The sequence below is a fragment of the Copadichromis virginalis genome, linkage group LG6 (assembly GCF_057382275.1).
Source record: "Copadichromis virginalis isolate Kocher_CV1m ecotype Utaka linkage group LG6, C_Virginalis_male_GT1.1, whole genome shotgun sequence".
NCBI lineage: Eukaryota > Metazoa > Chordata > Actinopteri > Cichliformes > Cichlidae > Copadichromis > Copadichromis virginalis.
This window is the reverse complement of record NC_140623.1, coordinates 21,574,659-21,599,263: the sequence shown is the minus strand read 5'-3', so window position 1 is coordinate 21,599,263 and position 24,605 is coordinate 21,574,659. Positions and strand designations below refer to the sequence as shown.

Genomic DNA, 24,605 nt, shown 5'->3' with positions numbered 1-24,605 from the left:
ATACTAAAAGGCCAAACGTGTGTCAAGAAATTCTGATCCAAATCTTTCAGTAGAAATCAAAACTGCTTTTTAACTCATCTGTTGTTCAATTTTGGTGAATCTGTGAATTGTAGCCTCAGTTTTCTGATGTTTGCTGACAGGAGTGGCACCTGGTGTGGTCTTCTGCTGCAGTAGCTGCTTCAAGATTTAAAAGGTTATGTGTTCAGAGATGTTCTTCTGCAGACCTTGGTTGCAACAAGGGGTTATTTGAGCTACTGTTACCTTCCTATCAGCTAAAAGCAGTTGGGTCATTCTCCTCCAACAAGGTATCTTCACGCAGAGAACTGCCGCTCATTTTCTTTGTTTCAGACCATTCTCTGTAAACCCCTAGAGATGGTTGTGTGGAGAAATTTCAGTATATCAACAGTTTCTGAAATACTGAGATCAGCCTGTCTGACACCATCAACCATGCCACGTTCAGAATCACTTAAATCACTTTTTTGTCCCCATTCTGATGATGTTGAAGCTTAAAAAATGCATCATAAAGTATTAAAGTGTTGCTGTAGCTTCAGCCTCGTTAGAATATTGATCTTTTTCACACAGCTTTGAAGTAGGTGAAGTCGAGCCAGAAATTTAACTTTTGGTTCCCCATTCTGATGCTCAGTTTGAACTTCGGCAGGTCATCTTGACCAATGTCAACGTGCCTAACGAGAAGCTGAAAAGGGCTGCCTAATAAGGTAGCTGGTGAGTATGACAACACAGCATGGCAAGTTTCAGGCTTTGCTGGAATTAAACAGTTAAGTATTCATCTTTTAAATGACCTTAAAGAAAATTTGAGTTCATGGTAGATGAGATCCTTTCAGTGTTTTAGCTCAGTCAGTTCAACATGTAGTTGATAATCCATTACGTCAACACATGGAGGTAACAACATTCAATTTAAAGTTTGATTTTGGATGATATCTGAAAAATAAAGTTTAACTATGAGATATGGATTTTAAAAATAAAAGTTTTGGATCCTGTAACACTTGTTGGATGTAACTTGATTTAACTTTCATATAAAGTACACATACACTCCAATGTGGCTTAGCTGCTGCCATTGTTGTTCACTAGCCAGCAATCACCAGTACATTATGTGTTCTCAGTTGTGCTACTCAGTAATTATTTATGATTACATTTTAGCTATTACAAATGCTAAAATTAGGTGTGTATTCAGATATGATGTTAGCCTTCAGATGAGTTAGTGAGAGCAATGGTACATGTGTTAATTAGATTAGAGCCACACACACATACACTTATTTTCCTATCAACATATCGCAGATAACCAGCATGCAGTATCTGTTTTCTGAGTTATCAGGAACTGACCTTTGGCATACATTGGGTGTTATCTGCCTCAGTGTGAGTTTTGATCCTTTTCAGGCTGTAAAGAGAAAGAAAAGTTGACACGTGCCCACTAATCAGTTAATAGTAATCAGTTTTCCTCTCAAACGTGTCCACTCCTCTGTACTTTGATTATGAGTGCCAATCTAATGGCATTGTTTGGAGTTTGTTTCTTGTTTTTTTAAATCCAGATTTCCAAGAAGCACACTGAGAAAGCAAATCTCCACCAAGGCAGCTCAGACACTGGGCAGTATTTACTTTTACTTGAATGTTGTTTGATATTTTAGCTAAATGTTATGTAGGAGTAGGTGATGGAAAAGAGGTACTGACTTGTAAATAACTGGACGTGAATAACTTATATAAAGATTATAGGGTGTTTATTTTGTGAAAGTTTGACCTTATTTAACCTTGAAGAAAAGGTCAGAGCTCCAGAGTAATGTGACATTTAGAATCCCCATATATCGTTCCTATAAGCCTGGAAATTATCACTATAAACAATGGCAGTAAGGAACGTAGCTTTAAATAACTCTGTATCGTATCATCATTTTGACCTTGAAGTAGAGGTCAGATGTCAAATGACATGACAATTTAAATCTTTATATGGTACTTTCTGTATATTGACAATACACACCACACTTGTAGCAATAATACTTTTTATGTTATAAGACTTTTTTTGTCAGTTTTCGACCAATAAATCGTTAAACTAATCTTGGTGGATGGAAACATGCTAAGGCTATAATTCTTCTTCTATGAATAACATAATCGTAACTCCTTTTTGCAGTGTGGGGACACCAGCATCTGCAATTTGTTTGCATGTGAAAGAAGTCACTGAATAATTAAAACTCATGTCTATGTCATAAAAATGCAGCAACTGACAGAAACTATAAACTCCACAACTATAAATGGAATGGCTGTTTGTTATTAACTCATTCACTGCCATTGACGTCTATAGCCGTCAATTGCAGTGAATGAGTCAATGGGTTTAACTCATTCACTGCCAATGGCTGGCAGTGAATGAGTTAATAAAAATATTTTGCATCAATCAGAGTTTGCATGTTCTCATTTTCTCTGTGTGGGTGTCCCTCTGGGTACGCTGCTCCCTACCACAGGGTAAAGACATGCTTGTTAGGTTTACTCGTGATTCCCATACATGTGATGGATGTATTTGAATCCACCAGTTTGCTGGGGCCTTTCTGAGTGGAGTTTATATGTTCTCCCCATCCTAAAACACACACAGGTTAGGTTAACTGGCAAGTCAAAATTCAGAGGTGTGAATATTAGCATGAAGGGTCTGTCAGTAGACTGGTGACCAGTACAAGGTTTTTCCCTTTCTCTTGCCCTGTAACTGCTGGGATAACCATCCCCACAACACTGAACTGGATAAGTTGAAGAAAATAGGTGGATTCTTATGGCAAGACATCATTTTTTTTCACTTGGAAAACAAGCCAATACATTTAAATAATATGTAGGTTTAAATTTTAACAATGAATATGTATGCAATATTAAGATATATTAAGACATTAGTAAAATCTGTGTCTCAAAGAGCCACCTTATTTGGTCTTGTTATTGTAATTTTTCTGCTTTATCTAAGGTATCCAAACTCGTTTTTTTTGTTCTGTACCTGTGTTTGTACTGTTACTTTTAGTCAGTATGCCACAGGCCATAACACACATCCTTCTCTCTTATCTGCAGATAATCTGTGACAGATGTTGAGTCCACCAGAAAAGCCTAACAGCTTTTTTGGCTGCTGACTATAGTTCACAGTATTTACTTTCCAGTTGTTGGAGTTTGTTATCAGTAAATTATGAAAAAAAGAGGTCGTTTTTAAATCTAATTTTATAGAAATCATACATCATACTGATCATCATCACCATCATCCCCACTGCTACACTGGAACTGCTGCATCCAGCGTTGATGCATCAGGATTCACTTGTTTACTTGAAAATAGCCATGAGATATTTTATTATTACTGGTTAAAAAAATACATTTTTGGGGTCATCTCAGTAAGGCTACTTCCAGCTGCTCCCTTATTCACAAGAGGTCACCACAGCAGGTAGCTCTGCATGATTTTATTTTATTTTTTATGAATAAAATAAATATGGGTCACTGTGCACCCAGCTCCTGCTGATGTGTGTCTCCAGAATTAAACCTGGAATCTTTGACTTGTGAGCAGATGTGTAAACCACTACCAATGGAGCCACGTGGTAAATGTTAAAACAATGGCATGGCTTGTTTCACAGCATGATTTTCTACAAGGACATTTTCCATACTTACATTATCTCTCCACAACCACACATCTGCCTAGCTACAGGGCTAGGACAACAAGGCTGTAAAATTAAAAGAAAAAAAACCCTTTACAGTCACAAAGTGGCAGATGTGTTTTCATACATGACTAGAAACTATTTTTTTAAAATTCAACCGATATGTTTTTTTGTGTGTGTTCAGGCTCTGCTAAGAAACAAACAGCCAAATAGACAGTAAATATCTAAACGGATCTCAGTTGAAACACAGTCTGGCCTACAGGAGCCATTCCAATTGGTAGGTCCTTAATCAACAGCGGCTTTCATTAAACAGACTGAGTTTTGCAGGAATTAATGCATCTGCACGAGGGAAACTACACATCTACAGTTTTATATATCGCGGTAATAACCCACACACTAAATATTCGGGCCCACGGTAGAAATTTGCGTTTTTACAGCCCACACTGAGATGCTGTAATCTGAGCTACGGGGCTGGTTTCTCCGACAGACTGCCCATTTCCTCCAAACCAAGACTCGACGACAAAGTCTCGACTGTTCACTGCAGATGAAATAAGGCGAAAGTTGTTTCTCTCTCTTAAACTCATTCATTCTGATATTTTCGCACTTTTATTTTTAAAGTAACTTTACTCTGCTGATCAGTCGAGGGGAATAACCTGGGGAGCTGAAATAAATCAGACGGCTTGTCTCACTTACTTGATGACTTGAGTCAATCAGATAACCCGGTCTCATTGATTAAGCCCTCGCGCAGACTCAGACGCTACACCGCCGCATTAAAAAGGGGACACATGGCTGCATATGTGGATAGCGGATGTTCCTGTCAAACCTGTGCTGCTGAGGTTAATGATTTGCTGGTTATCTCGTACTTAGTACTTGAGCGTGGAGTTTGGAGTCTGCCCTCCGCTCCGATAAAACAAAGCAGAAGAAGCTTGGAGCTGCTTTGCCTTTCCTTTTTTTGGCCCTGTGGTGCCACTTCATCCATTGACTGATTTTTAAATTCATCTGGCCGCAGAGAGAGGACGCACAATGCTGACTTTTGTTGTGTTCTTGATTTGTGCAGCCATATCTGTCTCAGCTTCTGCCAAAGGTGAGTTGATGAGTCTTTCTGAGGGGACTTTGGGGATGTTTAGAGGAAAGCTGTCAGTTATAGCGAAGCCTGATTGAGTTTATTTGGGACTAGAAGATTGATATCTTGATTTGTAGGTACTGGTCAAAACTCTGGCACTTTGCTGTTTTCTTGAGGCGTTTACAGAAAAGAAATGTTTGTTAGTTACTGATGGGCTTGTTGTTCCTTGCTTCTGAGACACTGAAACTTTCAAAGGCACAAATGAATGAATGCTGGCAGGAAAACAACCATCACATTCAATGTCAGTGGAGTGGCTTCCCATATAGTGCTGTTTGATGAAATCACCAGCTTATAAGAGGTAAAGGAGACCTAACATAAAAGCACGTAATATGTGCCATTTGTAATGATGACTGGCTTCAGATCTCTCTGAAATATCCTTTGAGGTTTCCCAGGGAGCAAAAAGATCCACAAACTGATCAAATAGGCTTCAGGGTGCACAGTGACCCATGATGAAATCAAATACTGACACGTCAGTCTGTCTTCCCCTGTGGAGTAATCTCATAAAGGGTGTCACTAATAGAGCCCGGGAGAGAGTTTTATCTTCTCTCACTTGGAGCACACCCAGTTAAATGACCGCTGATTGAATCACAACAGCTCTACAAACGTACCCACTATGCAGTTTGTCCATTTATATCAGGGAATTTGTTGCAAAATATGTTTTTAATATGAACAAGTTACTTTGATATAACTGGCAGTGTATGCGGCACCTCAGTTCATCTCAGCATTGCTCTGAAGTTAAATTAAAAGCTCTAAACTTTCAAATCTGCACATCACTTCCTCTAAGTGTTTTAATAATCAGTCTAAAAGCTATTTATTTGATGGCATTTAAAGTTTTCTACTAAGCAGAAACTTTTCAAATGAAATAAATGACCAAATTATGTCTTAGACTTTCTACAAACCTGAGCTGTTGTGTTATTGGTGTGATTTTCTGAGAAACACTATCAGCTTATCAGCAACTATTCCTCAAATGTAAGAATTTGGAGCCTCAATGATTTAACTACACACAACATTATTCTCTTAAAAATGACAAACACTTGCTTTTTGAAGTGGTGGATTACTATTTCACTCTCATGATAATAATAGTAATCATAATCATAATAATGATGCATTGTCTGAGCTAAAAGTCTTTTCATAGATGATTGTAACCCGATGTTTGTTCACAAGCTGTGCTTCCTGTGTTTCTTCAGGTGCTGCTGCTGGACCCCGGCTGAACAACAACCAGCTGTACAAATTCAGCTACACCACTGAGGTTCTGGTAGACAGAGCCAGGGGGTCAAAAGAGGGCAGTGCTGGCTACAAGTTCTCAAGTGATGTGAACGTTAATCTGGTTTGGAGAGATCAGAGCAACAAGGATGACCAGCTGATTCAACTGGCGGTATGTGGACCCGAATCTATGCTGAGAGAGGACATAATGAGATTATATCGTACATTAATTTAATGTTAACTCTAAATTCATTTGAATGAAACGTTTTACTCAAGCTAGCTTGTGATAGAAAAAGAAGAAAACAAGCTTTTTGTTATAATTAATCAATCTCTCTTTAACAGATCTCAAATTTGAGGATAGAGCCTGTGTCGCCCAGATCAGAGAAAAAGAACATCCTACATGGATCCACAACCGAAAGTATTTTGGGAAAAAATAAACTAGCAGCTCTAACAAAGCCTTTCTTGGTGCATCTAAAAAATGGAAAGGTAAGAAAACCACTGTTGTAGCTTCAAAGGAATCTCTGACCTAATGTAATTGTCAGCTTTTTTGGAATGACAGTCATTATTTTCTTCTTCTCTTTTAAATGGAAGGCATGCTGATATAGGTAGTGATAGAAAGTCAGTACTGTCCTTGCAGAACTCACAGCACTGTTGCTGTCATCAGAGAGTTAATGAGTGTACTTTCATTATACTGAAGTGATGATGCTGGCAGCGGAAATACCAGACAGATGTGTGCATGCATGTGCAAAGGTCAGCTGGTTCAAAGGGTCAATAAATGAATGAATGAATGATGGAGTCTGACTAAAAGAGGGACTTTGGGCTTAAAACTTTAATAATTATTTAATAATTATTTAATAATTAAATATAATAATTATTATATGGTCTGTTTCAAAGCTTTATACTTTAGACGAGCATGAAGCGTGATGAGACTGAACTTTCATGTTGGCAGCTTGTTAAAACAAATCTAATAAGACTTTGTAACCAGTTTTCATTCAATAATTGTCACATTTAACAATGTATTAAAAATGTATCCATCCATCCATCCATCCATCCATCCATCCATCCATCTTCATCCGCTTTATCTGGGGCCGGGTCGCGGGGGCAGCAGCCTAAGCAAAGAGGCCCAGACCTCCCTCTCCCCAGCCACCTCCTCCAGCTTATCCGGGGGAATACCAAGGCGTTCCCAGGCCAGCCGAGAGATATAATCTCTCCAGCGTGTCCTGGGTCTGCCCCGGGGCCTCCTCCCGGTGGGACATGCCTGGAACACCTCACCCAGGAGGCGCCCAGGGGGCATCCTTGTCAGATGCCCGAACCACCTCAGCTGGCTCCTTTCGATGTGGAGCAGCAGCGGCTCTACTCTGAGCCCCTCCCGGATGGCCGAACTTCTCACCCTATCTCTAAGGGAGAGGCCAGCCACCCTTCGGAGGAAGCTCATTTCTGCCGCTTGTATCCGCGATCTCGTTCTTTCGGTCACTACCCACAGCTCGTGGCCATAGGTGAGGATAGGGACGTAGATCGACCGGTACATTGAGAGCTTCGCTTTTACACTCAGCTCCCTCTTCACCACGACGGACCGGTGCAGCGTCTGCATTACTGCAGCTGCAGCCCCAATCCGTCTGTCGATCTCCGGCTCCCTTCTCCCATCACTCGCGAACAAGACCCCGAGATACTTGAACTCCTCCACTTGGGGCAGGAACTCATCCCCGACCCGGAGTGGGCACTCCACCCTTTTCCGGCTGAGAACCATGGCCTCAGATTTGGAAGTGCTGATCCTCATTCCCGCTGCTTCACACTCGGCTGCGAACCGTTCCAGTGCGAGCTGGAGGCCCTCACCCGATGAAGCCAACAGAACCACATCATCCGCGAAAAGCAGAGATGAGATTTTGAGGCCACCAAAGTGAAAGCCCTCCGCCACTTGGCTGCGCCTAGAAATCCTGTCCATAAAAATTATGAACAGAACCGGAGACAAAGGGCAGCCCTGGCGGAGCCCATCACCCACCGGGAACGAGTCCGACTTATTGCCGGCAATGCAAACCAAGCTCTTGCAACGGTTGTATAGGGATCGAATGGCCCGTAGCAATGGGCCAGACACCCCATACTCCCACAACACCTCCCACAGGACACCCCGAGGGACACGGTCGAATGCCTTCTCCAAGTCCACAAAACACATGTAGACTGGTTGGGCAAACTCCCATGCACCCTCAAGTATCCTCGAGAGGATAAAGAGCTGGTCCAGTGTTCCGCGACCAGGACGAAAACCGCATTGTTCCTCCTGTATCCGAGGTTCGACTAGCGGACGAACTCTCCTTTCCAGCACCCTGGCATAGACTTTCCCAGGGAGGCTGAGGAGTGTGATCCCCCTGTAGTTGGAACACACCCTCCGGTCCCCCTTCTTACAGATGGGGACCACCACCCCGGTCTGCCAGTCCACAGGTACTGCCCCTGATCTCCACGCAACATTGCAGAGGCGTGTCAACCAAGACAGCCCTACAACCTCCAGAGCCTTCAGGAACTCGGGGCGGACCTCATCAACACCAGGGGCTCTGTCACCAAGGAGTTGTTTAACTGCCTCAGTGACCTCGCCCCCGGAAATTGGTGGGTCATTCCCCTCATCCCCAGACTCTGCTTCCTCCTCGGAAGACGTGTCAGTGGGATTAAGGAGGTCCTCGAAGTATTCCTTCCACCGCCTGACAATTTTCTCAGTCGACGTCAGCAGCGCTCCGCCAGCACTATACACAGTGCAGGTAGAGCACCGCTTTCCCCTCCTGAGACGCCTGACGGTTTGCCAGAATCTCTTTGAGGCAGTCCGAAAGTCTTTTTCCATGGCCTCTCCGAACTCCTCCCACACCCAAGTTTTTGCTTCAGCCACTGCCTGAGCCGCATTCCGCTTGGCCTGTCGATACCTGTCGGCTGCCTCCGGAGTCCCACAGGCTAACCAAGCCCGATAGGACTCCTTCTTCAGCCTGGTGGCTCCCTTCACCTCTGGTGTCCACCATTTGGTTCGGGGATTACCACCACGGCAGGCACCAACCACCTTGCGGCCGCAGCTCAATGCAGCAGCTTCAACAATGGAGACGCTGAACATGGTCCATTCGGACTCAATGTCCCCAGTCTCCCTCGGAATGCTGTTGAAGCTCTGCCGGAGGTGTGCGTTGAAGATCTCACGGACTGGGGCCTCTGCTAGACGTTCCCAGCACACCCTCACTACGCGTTTAGGTGCACCAGGTCTGTCCAGCGTCCTCCCCCGCCACCTGATCCAACTCACCACCAGGTGGTGATCAGTTGACAGCTCAGCCCCTCAATGTATACATTGTAATGCAATACAGTATAATACAAAGACCTGCAATAACTTGTTTGAAGCAGTGTGTTCTATGAAGAGAGCACAACCTGCAAAAAAAGGGTTGAAAGTTAAATAAATGTCATTGAAATAAATTATAAAAAATATATAAAAACTGCTCATCTAGAAAATCCTGACTAGATAGAAAAGCTAGACGATAATATAATAAAAAAATTATTTTTGTGGGGTTTTTTTTCTATTTTTCAAATTTTTGAATTTTGATTTGTTTTTAAACACATTTTTAATATGTGAAAACTGAGACAATCAAATATATAAGATTAGCAGAGAAAACAAAACAAAAGTTTTTTTTAAATGTAACTATCTGGCATAATTATATTTGCTCTTTTCAATATGTTTTATATCTTTTTTTTTAACTTTTACATTTTAAATTTAAAATTTTTAAAATGTTCATATTTATTTTTTGGGTTTTTTGCTGATAATAATTTTTAACAATTCTTTTAACTTTTCATATATTTTAACACATTTGTAATAATTTATTTTTTAAATTCTAGTATTTTTGCTTTTTTCATCTTGAAAAAAATTACACTATTAACACATTAAAACCTTTTTGAAGGAAAAAAGTGATGCAGTTATTTCTCACACCCAGTGTGTGGTGCAGTCAGTGAAGAGTTTTTTGTGTGTTGTTCAGACTTGTTTCAGACATCGCCTTCACTGGTAGATATGGATGCCACACTTCATCCAAACCTATTTAAATTTGTGTCTTGTACTGATCTGTAACTTCTGTAACAGGATTCAAGAAAGTCTCACACATTTTAGCTAAAATATCATCTTAGATCCAGTTTGGAGAAAAGTTTTGAGTGTATGTGAAATACGATAGAAGAGTGTCTCCCTTGGTGTTGTTAGTTTATTTTTACCGATGGCAAGCTGTGGCAGGAAAAATACACAGAGTAGCAGTGGAGCGTCTATTTATGGTGGTCCTATCTGATATTGTGGTTGGGGGGCCACGAATAAATTACATACTGTAAAGGAGACACTGTAGGGTGATGTAACTGGCTGATCCCTAAACTCATGACTGAGAGTCAAAGTCCATTATTGAGCCAAACTGAAGCCTCATTGGAGAAATTTGTGGTGTGATAAATTTAAATATATGGTCAGTCTGATCTGAATCATTTCAAGTCTGTTTACCAAAAAGCCTGAGAGTGATACAGCCGCATGATTCACAATATATCTGAGAGCACCATTTGCCATGTGTTGCATGTGTCTACAACATCAATAATACATTTGAGGTGATTTAAAAACACCCTGGATCTCTCAGTGTGCTCCTCAAAGAACTGACATGTTTCTTTTTCAATTGTTTCAACATACTCAACTCTTAAGTACTTAAGTTACTTAAGTAACTTCCAGACTTCTAGTGTGTTTGTTTGTGTTGAAAGTAGAAGTGTGATGTCTTATATATTTTAAACTAGAATGATTTGAAAATATATTATAACATTGCATTATACTATTTCTCCTTCAGGTCTTTTATTTTATGTGCTAATGCTAAAGTCATTCTAAGTTTTTAACATTTTTTATCTGCACTTCAAAGAACAGCGCTAATGCCTGCACGTAATGCAAATAGTCCCTGATGTCACAACTATGCACACATGTTTCTGTACACGAGTGCGCAAAGGAAAACTGACACCTGTAAAGCCATTGTCAGTTACAGCATGCACAAAACGGAAGGTTGTTTGCCTCAGTTGCTATTTTAACTGCTGGTGCAGTTTGATATGCATTGTTTGAGAGCATAAAATTCTGCTCTGACATGTTGCTTTCTTTTTACATCTACACTGTAGGCAAAAGCATTTTATTCCTACCGGTCAGAACCTGCAACAGTCAAGAATCTAAAACGAGGCCTGGCCAGCTTGCTGCAAGTGCAGCTCAGTACTGGGAAGGTTGTAGAGGTTAGTGACAAACTAATCATTTCACAATCATTTTTAACATACATCCATGTACGTTACTAATAAAAACAAGCTGTCTGTTTAAACAGAATGATGTGTCTGGGAGGTGTACTGTTGAGTACAAGGCAGTAAAAGGTCAAGTAACAAGAACCAAGAATCTAGAGACATGTAAGACAGAAGAGGCTGGATTTACCACTCACAGTAAGGTCAGTCAACATCCAGAACAACTCCAACTCTAACCATACTAAACACTAACTTTTGCAAGCTGATTTCTGAAGTATTTCTGAATCCCGCCCCCTCCAGGTCCTGGGTGTGAGTAGGAAGTCCAGTTCTGTTACAGTGTTCACACTTGAAAATGGTTTCATCCGCTCAGCTGAGGCTGAAGAAACACACTCCCTGGCTGGTAATGCTCGCAGATCTGTTGCAGCTAAAGTCTCGTCCAGGTAAGTACCCTGACTGGGAATTCATCTGAGATTCCGTGTTTTATAACTGCACACTTCAAATTGTACTTCCTTCTATCCTAGGCAAAGCCTGAAATTGGTTGGTACAGAGGCAGGACCACTGGAGGCTGCCGGGAAAGATGCTGCTGCAGTTGTCAAGTCAATAGATGCCAAACTGGCAGCTGTTGGTATTGCGGCTGAGAAGGTCAAATCTGAGTGCAAAGGCTGCCCATCGGTGAGTAACTGTTTACTTACAAATCTTCACTGTCACACAGCTTTGTTCTCATGGATGCTATGGCTGCTCCTCCCTGACCCTGGTTCTGCCAGAGGTTTCTTCCTGTCAAAAGGCAGTTATTCCTTCCTCTCCCCTTATAAGGGGAGTTGCCTGATTGTTGGGGATCCCTCCCTACTATAGATACTATAGAGATGTGTAGAACGCCTTCAGGCAACTGTTGTTTTGATTTGGTGCAATATACTGTAAATAAAATGTAATTGATCTGAATATTTCACTATCTTTTCTTTTCTTTTGTTATGGTATTATCACCCATGTATAGCTAACATAGCTTATCTGGCTCTGAGAATTAATTCGCTATTATGTATTTCTATTCACATAAATAACACGTCTCTTTAAATTTGTATTAACAGGACAGGGAAAGGTCTTGTACTTGTGTTTCCTCTCCAGGAGCACTTTTCATGCATTTAAACCTTGTTCTGAATAGGAAAAGTGGTTTCAAGTTGAGCTGTTCAAGTCATTAAAACAAAATGACTTGTAATAGTACAGTCTTGGTAAACAGATACAGTTTATTTTTGTACTTTGATTACTAAGTGAAGATGATCTGTGTTCTAATCCCCTCTCCCCTGTGTTCTTCCTCTTAGCTTTTTGAACATTGGCAGGCTGAGAAGAAGCAGCTGGAGCCAGAGAGCCTGTCCAAAACCAGGGCTCCTCGGAGCTTCCTGGCCCTCATCCAGACCATTAGGAAGGCGCCCAAGGACGAGATCCTCAAAGTGCTGAGGAGTGCCAGCAAGACGTCTCTGTAAGTGAGAGCCTTGATATATATATATATATATATATATATATATATATATATATATATATATATATATATATATATATATATATATATATATATATATATATATATATATATATATATATATATATATATATATATATATATATATATATATATATATATATATATATATATATAATTTTTTTTTTTGCATCTTATTTCCTCTTTACTGCTCTGCCCTGTTTAACTTCTTTCTGCTGGTATCAGACCTCAGGTTGTTGATGCTGTAACATCCTCCCAGACCTCTGAATCCCTGGATGCCATGCTTGAATTCCTTAACTTCACTGATGCCAAAGGTTTGGTTCTGCAGGAGAGGTTTCTCTATGCATGTGGCTTTGCTTCACATCCCAATGAGAGAATGCTCCAGGCCCTGCTGGTGAGTTAAAGGAAAGTTTAAGAATTTCTCCCACTTAGAAGGTATCGTAAGAAACTGGTGCCCTCTAGGTAATAAGATAATAATGCAGGATTCACTCCCAGTTGGTTGTAAACAAAGAATAATTTTGCTTAAGTTACCTGCCAGCAGTCAGTGTTTTCAGCAAATTGTTATAAGGAACATTTTCCTTTCAGGATATTTCTAAAGGGAAGATCGGCAGTACTGACATCAAAGAATCTGTGGTGATCATTATGGGAGCCCTGGTCCACAAACTGTGTCAGAAAGGAGGCTGCAACTTACCTGTGAGTCATCTAAAGAAGAAGTGACACTGAACAAAGCCCAGCATTTCTTAAGGGCCAGAAAGTGTACCCTACATACTGGAATATACTAGAAATGCAATAAAAATGACCAACAGTTAACTGATGATTTTTCTGCTTCATGTTTGTCTCTCAGATCGTGGAGCAGGTCAAGAAGATGATATTGAACGCTCCCGACAGCACAACGGTTGAGTCGGAGGTCCAGATGTACCTTTTGGCCCTAAAAAACTCTCTCCTGCCCGAGGCCATTCCTATTTTCACCAAATATGCAGAATCAGAAGTGGGAGCCTACAACACCATTGCCCTCACTGCCCTGCAGAGATACGATGTGAATCTCATGACCAGTGAGGTATGTATCGAATATTACTCTGTGGTTAAACAATTACACACAAATACTTTCCTGCCAGCTAATCTTTTTTTTTTTTTTTTTTTTTTTTAAGGTCAAGCAAACAGTGAACAGGGTTTACCACCAGAATCGCCGCATCTATGAGAAAAATGTGAGAGCCGCCGCTGCTGACGTCATCCTCAGTAGCAACCCCACATACATGGAGGTGAAGAATCTGCTTCTGTCCATCGGAAACTTGCCACATGAAATGAACAAGTACATGCTGTCAAAGATCCAGGACATCCTACGCTTCCAGATGCCTGCCAGGTGTGTTACAGGAAAATAACCTGTCTCTGCATCATAGCTCAGAAGGACTTGACAGTTATATGATGACAATATATTAAAACTGTTAAATAGGTTTCCCATTTTTTTTTCAGCAAAGTGCTAGGGCAAGCTATGAAGGACATGATTTCTTGTAACTATAACCGCTTTGCAAAGGTTGGATCATCATCTGCATTTTCAGGATTCATGGCTCGTAAGTGACAAAAGAATGACATTTTTTTTTTAATTGTGATGAAATATTAAAAGTAAGTCAGCTTAATTAAAGAAAATATCAATCTTTGACTATATAAGCAAACACAGTTACATGCGTACTAACTGAGTACTTCTAATGTCTTGCTCCCTACAGAGTCCCCCGATCTGACCTCCACATACAGTTTGGACATCTTGTATTCAGGCTCTGGGATCCTCAGAAGAAGCAACATGAATATTTTTGGTGCTACTAACGAAGCAATGCTACATGGATTACAGGTGAACTTAAAGAGTTTCATAAAATCACTGAATCCTCAAAAATAGAGCGAATTACTGAAATAAATGGGAACATTTCTCTTCCAGGTGGCGATCGAGGCCCAGGGTCTGGAGACTCTGATTGCTGCCACACCTGATGAGGGGGAGGAAGACCTGGAGTCCTTTGCCGGGATGTCGGCTCTGCTTTTCGACATCCAGCTGCGTCCTGTCACCTTCTTCAAGGGTTACAGTGACCTCATGTCTAAAATGTTCTCCATGACTGGAGACCCCATCAATGTCGTGAAGGGTCTCATCCTGCTCTCGGATCATTCTGAGGTAAGATCCCAATCACAGTTATCAGCTGTTCCCAGAAGCCTTTCCACTCCTTCAAAAACAGTGTCAGATTTGCAGATTGTAGTTCACTCTGTTCAAGGAAAAGCAGCACACACTTAAAAACATACACGTGTACACTCTGTGTGAAGTCAGAAGTGCCGTCATTGTTGCTACATCACGTTGCCACGTGGATGACTAAGAGTGCAATAAGCAGACTTTGACACTGGAGACGGAGGCTGAAGAGGCTTAACGCTGAAGTCAAACTTAGCATAAATGTCAAGAAAGCGTAGAGGAGGCAGGGCAGAAAAAGCTCACATGAGTCATGCTGGGCAACACACGTCTATTTCACTTGGTCAGATGCAACGACTATGTGTACACAGACACAGAGAGGAACGGGTCACACTTAATAACTCCAGCTGTCGAGGTGAATGACGCAAGTGTGAGTAGGGTCTAAATGTGTGAAGCTGAAACAAGGATGAGGTATTGTGAAACAGGTGCTATTTTAAAAACAGTGCTTTTTTTAAATTTTACTTTCATATGATACTCTATCCCTTTTGTATTGGCTTTTCGGTGGAAATACATGGAATCGGTTCTGACTTCAGTGTATCCATAGAAAAGGGTTACTTCCTGTCTGTGACTGTGACAAGCTCATTATTTCCTACAAAAGCAGATTTCAATCTAGAATCTTTCTGTGTATACAAAAGCCAAGTTGATCATTGTTATTTTCTATTTTGGACTGAATTCAGACATTGATCATTTTATTTTTTGTCAGCTTGTGAGTATTTATGTTGTCAACTTAATAAACTATTGTTAGTTTGGGTAGTAGAAGTGATTCATTCTCATTCATGACTGATATATAATTATGTTTGTCAGAGTGTGATGAAGACTTAGAGTTAATATGGTCTGGTGTGTTTTTTCTCATTTTCTGGCCTAATATACACAAAGAATAAATGTGATATGAAGTTTAAACTAGAAAAGAAGTTTCTTGTTTTCCTAGGGTTAATTTCCACATGCTTACAGCACTTAATATCTAGAAAGACTCACATTTCTTTCTTTTTCTTTTTTTGCAAACTATCTTAATTTCAATTAAGCATCCATTGTGGGATTTCTTCTTATTTGCTGTCTTTCAGGTCATCCAGCTCCAGTCTGGTCTGAAGGCAAGTGCGGAGTTTCAAGGAGGTCTCGCCATTGACATTTCTGGAGGCATGGAGATCAGTCTGTGGTACAGAGAGTCCAAGACCAGTGTTAACAACAGGTACATTGAAATAAACAACTTTTACCATAAAACAGCGTACAACACAGCACAAAAAGCCTTTTGATAGACAGACAGTTCTTAGAAAACACTCTCTGCGACTGAACGTCGATTCTAAACCCCATCACTCCACTGCAAATAGATTTCTGTTGATGTTGGATTTACGTGAACTTTAGACAGTCTATAAGTGTTGTCTGATTCATTTGTTCCATCTGCACTTTGGATTTGCTCCAGTATTGTGCTTCACTCCTGTCTCACTGGTAGGGTTGTGTGGCTATGACATCAGGTCTGTCTGGTTCTCTATTTTAAAAACATTACAGTCAATGCACAACAGTAACTCAATATCAGTTAGCTGTCGGCATCCGGTGATGAAAGAGTAATGCTACAGATTTTTAATATTCATATGTGGTTTGATGGACTGCACATCAGTGCTCATGTCCTGCATCTAGAATGTTTAAACTTGAGTCCCGGAGCTGGTTAATTAATTAAGTGATTAAAGAGAAGCTTCAGAATGATTCACTGTGATGATGATGTTAGAAACAATGCCTTGGTTTGTAGACCATTGTTTGGAGGGGTGTTCGCAACTTGAAGTTGGACTTCAGGACTGTTTGTGTGCAGGGGAATGGCAGAGGCAGGTGAATGGATCAGCATAGCTGTACCTCTTCCACTCTGATAATAGAGTGGCAGACTATCTATAGAAGCAGAACAAACCACATTGGTATCTCACCATGTCTACATGAGCAAAGTTTTGACTATTTAGTGCTCAGGCATTAGGGTAGACATTGGGATTGGGCTTATATATGTACCTTTCCCTCTGTGAGTGTCTTCTTAACTGAAACTTGCTTGACTTCTGTTCACTTTATCCTCATTCATGTGATAAACCCCACCAAGAAGTAGGCTTATACTGGTGGTATCACCAGTACGTTGATAGCATATTAGAAGGAGAAGCACATTATAGTCAGTGGTGGTTCTATAGTCTGTTCATAGGGTTCACCTCCAACAAGCATTCATCACCACTGTGTTATAAATAATCTGACATGAAGAAAACAATTCTTACTTGACTGTGACGTGTCATGACCAACAGAGGAGGCAAATTTAACGAGTAGAGAAAAGAAAATATTGAGATGCTAGCGGAAGTTATGTAATAAAAGCACCTCTGCCAAACAGTAAATGATAGACTAGACAGCTTTTAGTTATTTAGCATTATATTTAATTATCAGCTACACTCACCAAGTTTTGCTATTTTTTTTCATTCTCAGAAGGTTAACGGCTTTTTTTTTTTTTTTTTTTACTGAGTGGCTGTCCTCGCTGTCATTAGGTTTGTTTAAACAGAATCATGCACTCCACTTGCAGTGTCAGGGAGTGGAGTCAGGTGGGGGCCCCAGTAAATTAGGTCAGGTCTCTCCTACTGTCACTGCAAACTTTGCACATTGCAACTACTGTGGTTGCTCACTCACCAGACCAAAGCACAGATTTCAAACGGTCTAATGTCCATTCCTTGTGTTTCTTGGCCCAAACAAATCTGTTCTACTTGTTGCTTTTCCTTAGTAGTGGTTTCTTAACAGCTATTTGATCATAAAACCCTGACTCCTCTGAACAGCTGATGTAGAGATGGGGTGCAGTGACTGCGCCTGAGGACACATTCAAAGTTTTGGCAATTTTCTGGACTGACTGACCTTCAGTTCTTAAAGTAATGATGGACTGTCATTTCTCTTTACTTAGCTGATTGGTTCTTGCCATAATATGAATTCTAAAAGTTGTCAAATTGGGACAATCAGTTGTATACCAACCTGACTTCTGCACAACACAACTAATTGTCCCAATCCCATTTAAGAAAGCAAACTCCACAAATGAACGAGGCACACCTGTGAAGTGAAAACATTTCAGGTGACTACATCCTGAAGCTCACTGAGAGAAGGCCAAGGGTTTGCAGTGCTTTCAACAAAGCAGGGGGTGGCTATTTCCAGGATCTAAAATATTAAACACATTTAGTTATATTTTTTTCCTTTGCTTCATAATTCTATATATCTTGTTTCATATATTTGATGTCTTCAGTATGTATCTACAATGTAGAAAGTAGTAAAAAAAAGTGCATCCAAACTTTTGACTGGTAGTGTATTCCAACTTCAGACCTACAAAGCCAAGAGTCCCAGCATTGTCTGTTGAACACATTGTTTTGATTTGGCTGTGTTTTCAGAGCAGCATTAGTAGTCACTGGCAACGTTACTGTGGACATGGACTTTTTAAGAGCGGGTGTGGAGGTCAGCTTTGATACAGAAGCATCACTGGACTTCATTACCACTGTCCAGTTCTCAGAATACCCCTTCCTGGTGTGCCTGCAGATGGACAAATCTACCTTCCCAGTCAGGTACTAAATAATAAAAAAAATGTTGCCATCTTTGAATAATCTCTTATATTACTTAACTTTTTATTTGTAATGCTCTTCCTTCAGTGAATACCTGACCAAGTATGAGAGCCTGCCATCAGGGAAGAGTGTTGTATCTCGCAAAGGCAGAAAGACACTCATTCCTGGTTCCGAATTCCCTCTTCACCAGGAGAACTCGAACATGTGCAAGAGGGTTTTCGACTCCAACTGGTAGAAAAGAAACCGTCGGTTTTCCACACGCCCAAGTGCTTCACTGCATTCAGGGACAGCAGCCACACCTCTGGTGTGACACAGCAGGTTGTGAAAAAGCAGTAAAAGACCATAAGAAAAGAAAAGTGGTGCCTTATTTTTATTATTAACAACACATGCAATGTTTACATTCCTGTGAGTATTTAAGTAATTGTAATTCAAGCTTTGTTTCCAATCAGGGATCCTTTCTTTGTGTTTTTATGGATTTATTTGAAAATATATTTATGATGGGCACATACAAGATGTATGTTTTATATGATGTAAAATACTCAGCATGAATAGTGCCACTGTAATCTTCTCCAACACAGTTGCAGCAAAGAGAAACATGTAAATATCAGACTTCAGAGCGCAGGTTAACTCAGAACACATGTGCTCTTTTCCCGAACCAATTCTTCTTCTTTCTTTTTTTTTTTTTTTTAATTAAATGTATTTTAAAGAGGAGTAGTTTATTGTTTTACATCACTGTATAACCCTTGACAAGCTTGAAATCACTTCAGGGTAATGTTCTCAATTAATTCAGTCTTTTACAATCTTATTGAAGATTTAAGTTGCTCCTACAAAGTTAACAGATTTGTTAGCTTTGTCATTACTTTATGAATTATCAGATGAAAGCTGAATCAATAAAAGTGAATCCATTACCATAATTTATTTTTATTTTTTTGTATAGGAATATAATTGGTGTTTGTCTGAAAATGTTTGGGCACAACATGAACTTCATTCCATGTTAAGGAAACAGATTGGTTGACAAAAAGTGTACACTAAAAAATAAAGTTTTACATGTCAAAGTCGCTATATTTGTCTATTTACCCCATGAAAGCGATTGAATGTATGCATGTACAGTGCTGCGCAAACATTTTAGAGACAAAAATAAACTCAGGATGCTTCTAAAAACTATTTTATGTTTTAATTTTTGTCCTTATGTTCATGGAAAGTAACACGAATAGAAACAAATTAGGACTGTCTTGTGATGTGATTGCACCAATTACAACACCCGGCAACATGTTGGTGGATTCGGTTAGGATGCTTTGTTTGAATTTGGCTTTCAACTAGATCTTAATCACACACCTGCAAAGTTTTGTGATGGAGTCAAGTTGAAATCACAATCTAAAATAATATTGCAACTTTGACATAAATTAACCTTAGCTTCCTTGAGTATTTGGCAAGTATGTAGTTCCAGGTATCTTGGAGAACAAGCAGCAGTTAGTGAATTTAAATAGTCTTCTGTTTCTTTATGCTATCCAATACTGACTCAGAGTTCAAGACGTTAATCTGTATTCAAAATCCAGTGCTCTTTGGGAGCTGTAACGTCTGCAGCACTCCCAGTTTTCTGTTTCTGCGGTTGCTTCAGAATAAATGTGGGACTGCTTCATTTCCTCTGTTGGTACTGCATGATAAATAAAAATCTAACTTACACAAAATGTGGCTAAATTTGATAAAGACCCTCAAGTAACATCATCTACTTATATTTTCAGAAAGCCTACATGTTAACACCACTGAGCTTGCATAACAAAAACCGAGCTCAGTATTGACTGTTCTCCTCCTCATTACAAACATGAAGACAACACTGGCCCATTGTCATGATCCTGGGTCTGCTGACCCAGCGTTTTGTGTTTAGTTTATGTAGCCTTCAGGTTTCCTAAGTTCATCGTTTTCATGCCTAGGTGTTTCTAGTTATTTTCCCCTCGTGTTTCCACCATGTTAAGTCTCCCCTGTTTTTCATGTATTTCATGTCTGTGGCTTATGTTGTCAAGTTCAGGTTGTCATGTCTATGTCTCACTCTGTTTCCTGTTTTATTGTGAAGAGGTCTGGCGTTTCTGTGTTCGTGTTCAGTTTTACTCTCCCACTGTGACGTCATTATGTTCATGTGTGCCAGCTGTTTCCCCAGGTGTTGCCACTTCCCTCATTATCTTCCTGTGTCCATTTAGTCTGTGTGTTCTCAGTCATTCTTTGTCAGGTCGTCCGTTGTATTCACCCGTTGTACTCGTCCGTTGTTTCCTATGTCTCCGCTCCAGGTATCCCTGTCAGTTTGTTATGTTTAGAGTTTTCTATGTTTTGTTTTAGTTCACCCAGTTTAGGTCATTGTTTAGTTTTCATCGATTCCCTATTATTTTGTACCCTCGTTTCTTTCCTTAATAAACGGCTTGTTTTGTTATTCACATCTCATTTCGGTCTGCGCTTGAGTCCTTCCCTGCAACATACGGTCTGCCCTAGCCAGACCGTGACACCCATGGCTTGTCATCAAGTTTGCTGCCACCTGATTAAACACACCTTTAGAGTTATGCTACTTTTTAAAAAAATCTATTTATATATCTGTTTTTTTAAATTAGATAAGCAGAATGAAATTGATTCATAGATGTTAAATGAGGAGGAATGTAGCTATAGTCCTGGGCTAACGACACTAGAATTTAAAACTTGATACTGACACCCAGGAAAATATTTGTAGTTTTAGATACCACAAGGAAATATTTGACTCTAGTAAGAGGCATAATTTTGTTAAAATAAAGATTATAGTAATTCTGGTTCATCTAGATGTATTCAGCCAAAGACCAATTTATTTCCTGTGCTTCTGGTGACTTGGCACCATGTTTTTATTGCTGATTAGATAGAGTTGGTGAGTATGGAAGCCTGTTTCCACCACTAAAGAAAAAAAAAGGATCCATCACTCAAATTTTCCACTTATTTACTCGAAATTTTGAGAAAAGTAACTTGAAATTTCGAGTTAGCGCTGCCAATCAGTAATCTACGTGAATGATGTCATTTCCTTGTTACCCGGAAGCTGAAGCCCTCAGGTATAAATGCTACAGCTAAGCTACCAGTATTACATCCAGTCATGAATGCACAGATTGCTGAGTATTTTCAGCGTGGCTTCAAAAATGATGAAATCCTTGTGTTATTAGCTGAATCACATGGCGTTACTATCAGTAAAGGTACTCACGAAAGCGAGTGTGTTGTACGGTGGCCCCTAGAGACAAAGCACGTACAAACTCCAAAACACTTGCAAACTCCAAAACACATGCAAACTCCAAAACACATGCAAACTCCAAAACACGTACAAACTCCAAAACACTTGCAAAATCCAAAACACATACAAATTCCAAAACACTTGCAAAATCCAAAACACGTACAAATTCCAAAACACGTACAAATTCCAAAACACTTGCAAAATCCAAAACACTTGCAAACTAAAAAACACATGCAAATTCCAAAACACGTACAAATTCCAAAACACTTGCAAAATCCAAAACACGTACAAATTCCAAAACACTTGCAAAATCCAAAACACTTGCAAACTCAAAAACACATGCAAATTCCAAAACACAACGGAAGTGCTCCAGGACGCTAGGAGCAGTGTTGAGCTTTTGTTACCTAGTAACTACACAAGCCAGGAAGTACCAATGACCGGATTTGGGGTTTGCAGCCTTAAAGGCCGCATTTTAAGGCCGATTACGTCACAGCGACAAGAGAAGGCTTTCCCAATTCAAAGGCTGCTCGAAATGCGGCCCTCAAATGCGTCCATAATTTCCCTTCATGGCCCAACATATCCCAGACTTCATAGTGCGGTGGTGGTGTGGATAATTTTGCCGAAAAAAAAACGGTGGAAGCAGAGCGGAGGAAGAGTAAACTTTCAGAAGTAAGTACTGAATATTGTCACTTATTTATGCGTAAATATTTTTTTAATGAAGAACATTAAACCATTATTGTTGGCCACATGTCGGGAAAGTTATGTGACATTAGTCATGTCTGTACTTTCAGAATTAACTTGGTTTTAAAGCCTTTACTTTAAAAAATATATATATAGTCGACCTTAATCTTACAGAGATTGTGATGATTTTGTGGATAATTAAAGTCAGTCATATATCCACAAACACAACAAGCTGAAAGTCAGTGATGCTGCTCGGTTTGCAGTCCTGAATATCACAGCACAAGGAAGATTCACTGCACTGTTAATGTTAGCTATGTTATATTGCTGCCTCTGTTCGGTGGTGTCGAGCCAAACGGACTTTAACGTGTGTTTGAACGAGCTGACGGTTCACTCGTTAAGCTGAAAGAAAGATGCTTTAATCACAGGAGTCACACATGTGTGTCCACTGTACCATCTGGGAACTCCTCTTGTTTCGTAATAACACAAACACTAAATCCTCCTTCTTTTGTGCTGTTTTGTAGCAGTGTATACACCTGAGACTGTCACCTGTCTGTCTGTCCTGCACTCTCTCTCTGTTTCTTTCTCTCTGATTGTGTAATAAAAGTATGAACATGTGTTTATAAGTCACACTTGTGTTTGAATCCTGCAGCTTATCACACATTTGATTTCCATGTGTGACAACTGCAAGTGTCCAGAGTAAGGACAGACTGAGGGACCCACTGCTGCACATCATCTGTGAGGCTTTGCACTAGAGCAGGGCGATATGGCCAAAAATATTTATCACGATATATATTTGAAAATTTGTGATAACGATATAACCGACGATATAATTGATGCGAGACAAAATACAACTCCACAACATTACTAGCGCAAAAAGACAACCTTCCATTTATATTCACTTAAACAAGAAGCTGGTTTTTATGTACATTAAAGCTTTATAAAAATGTAACAGTACAAATGCAAATTGCTTGCTGAAAGTTTAACCAAAAGGCATTTCCACTAGAAATGGGCTGACATGTCCTGAGCATAACCATGTATAATATCCACTGAAGTTAAAAAGAGGTGCTTTGCAACATTAAACTGCAGTGTGCAGTACGCATTTTTCGGACCATAAGGTGCACGGGATTATAAGGCACATTAAGCGAAACAAAGCAGTCAGATAAATCAAACTTTATTAAACTCATTCTTCTTGCTTCCTCCACTTCTGTACCATTGATTCCTTAATGTTGAATTCTCTGGCAGCTGCTCTATTCCCATGTTGTTGCAGTATATTAATGACTAACCTCGTATTGTGGATGGATTATCTCAGTTGTTCTCCTGACTGAAGTTTGGTCCGTTTACAGCATCCTGCCATGCGATTGCATTTGTCTCTAACCATGAAGAACCTTCACGTTAACTTTTATAAGTGGAAAAGTGTTAGTGTTCGTCCTCCAGCTTCACTGTTTATGTTATGCTAACATAGCTGTGTCGCTAGCGATCACGTAGCACATCATTATATACCAGCTAGCCCAACTTCAGTAACCCTACAAACGTCACTGCTGTTTAGTTTCCTGTCTTCATTTATGTTGCAAGTGATAGCAGAGGTGTACGTTTGATTTTTTTCAGAAATCTCTCAGTCAGAACATGCAATATCATGCTTAGGTAACTAGCGAAACTAGCGAGCTAACTTCCGCTAGCTTCCTGCTAACTTCTAACTCCGTTAAATGTAATAACTTTTGTTTTCATGGATGCCTGGAAGTTAAACTTTATAGTTACACCTCGTAAAGCAGCAATGCTGATCGTTTTATTAAAGATGACAGTTTTTAACTCTAAGTGATGCTGCAGTGTTGTTTGACCTGAAGCATACGGAGTTTAGGACCCAGATTACTCCCAGATTTAAGAGCATCTTAGTCCGACAAATACGACAATAACAACGGCCGCTTGCATGTTCTGCAAAAAAATGTGCTTTGTCGTGTATCTGACGGACAAACACCAAACCAGTTCCACATCACGGAAGTTGCACCATTTTTACAAACCAATTCTGGATCATCTGTTTCACTCAACAATCGGCCATGTGCGTATGAAAACAAAGGCACTGCGCATGCGCGTTTTACTCCCATTCTATCGCGATATTTCATTTTCCTATCGTTGCCTAACATTATACCGGTATTACCGTGAACGGTATAATATGGCCCAGCCCTACTTTGCACCCCTGATGATCCACCAGGACAAACTCAGCAGTGTGTGAGGAAGAGTAGGAGGAAGAGCCAG

At 40.1% G+C, this 24,605-nt stretch overlaps 1 protein-coding gene across 1 annotated transcript; it reads left to right on the top strand.

Annotated features, from left to right (window-relative positions):
* The first annotated feature begins 4,421 nt into the window (after positions 1-4,421).
* mttp (microsomal triglyceride transfer protein) lies at positions 4,422-19,606 on the top strand. Its single transcript, XM_085459254.1, has 18 exons — positions 4,422-4,701; positions 5,928-6,115; positions 6,286-6,429; positions 11,074-11,181; positions 11,268-11,384; positions 11,482-11,621; positions 11,703-11,853; positions 12,495-12,652; positions 12,899-13,067; positions 13,259-13,366; positions 13,518-13,730; positions 13,822-14,033; positions 14,144-14,241; positions 14,395-14,516; positions 14,601-14,828; positions 15,956-16,080; positions 18,275-18,445; positions 18,530-19,606. Exons 1-18 carry the CDS (start codon positions 4,641-4,643, stop codon positions 18,675-18,677), a joined length of 2,661 nt encoding a protein of 886 aa, XP_085315380.1. The 5' UTR covers positions 4,422-4,640; the 3' UTR covers positions 18,678-19,606.
* The last annotated feature ends 4,999 nt before the right edge of the window (positions 19,607-24,605 follow it).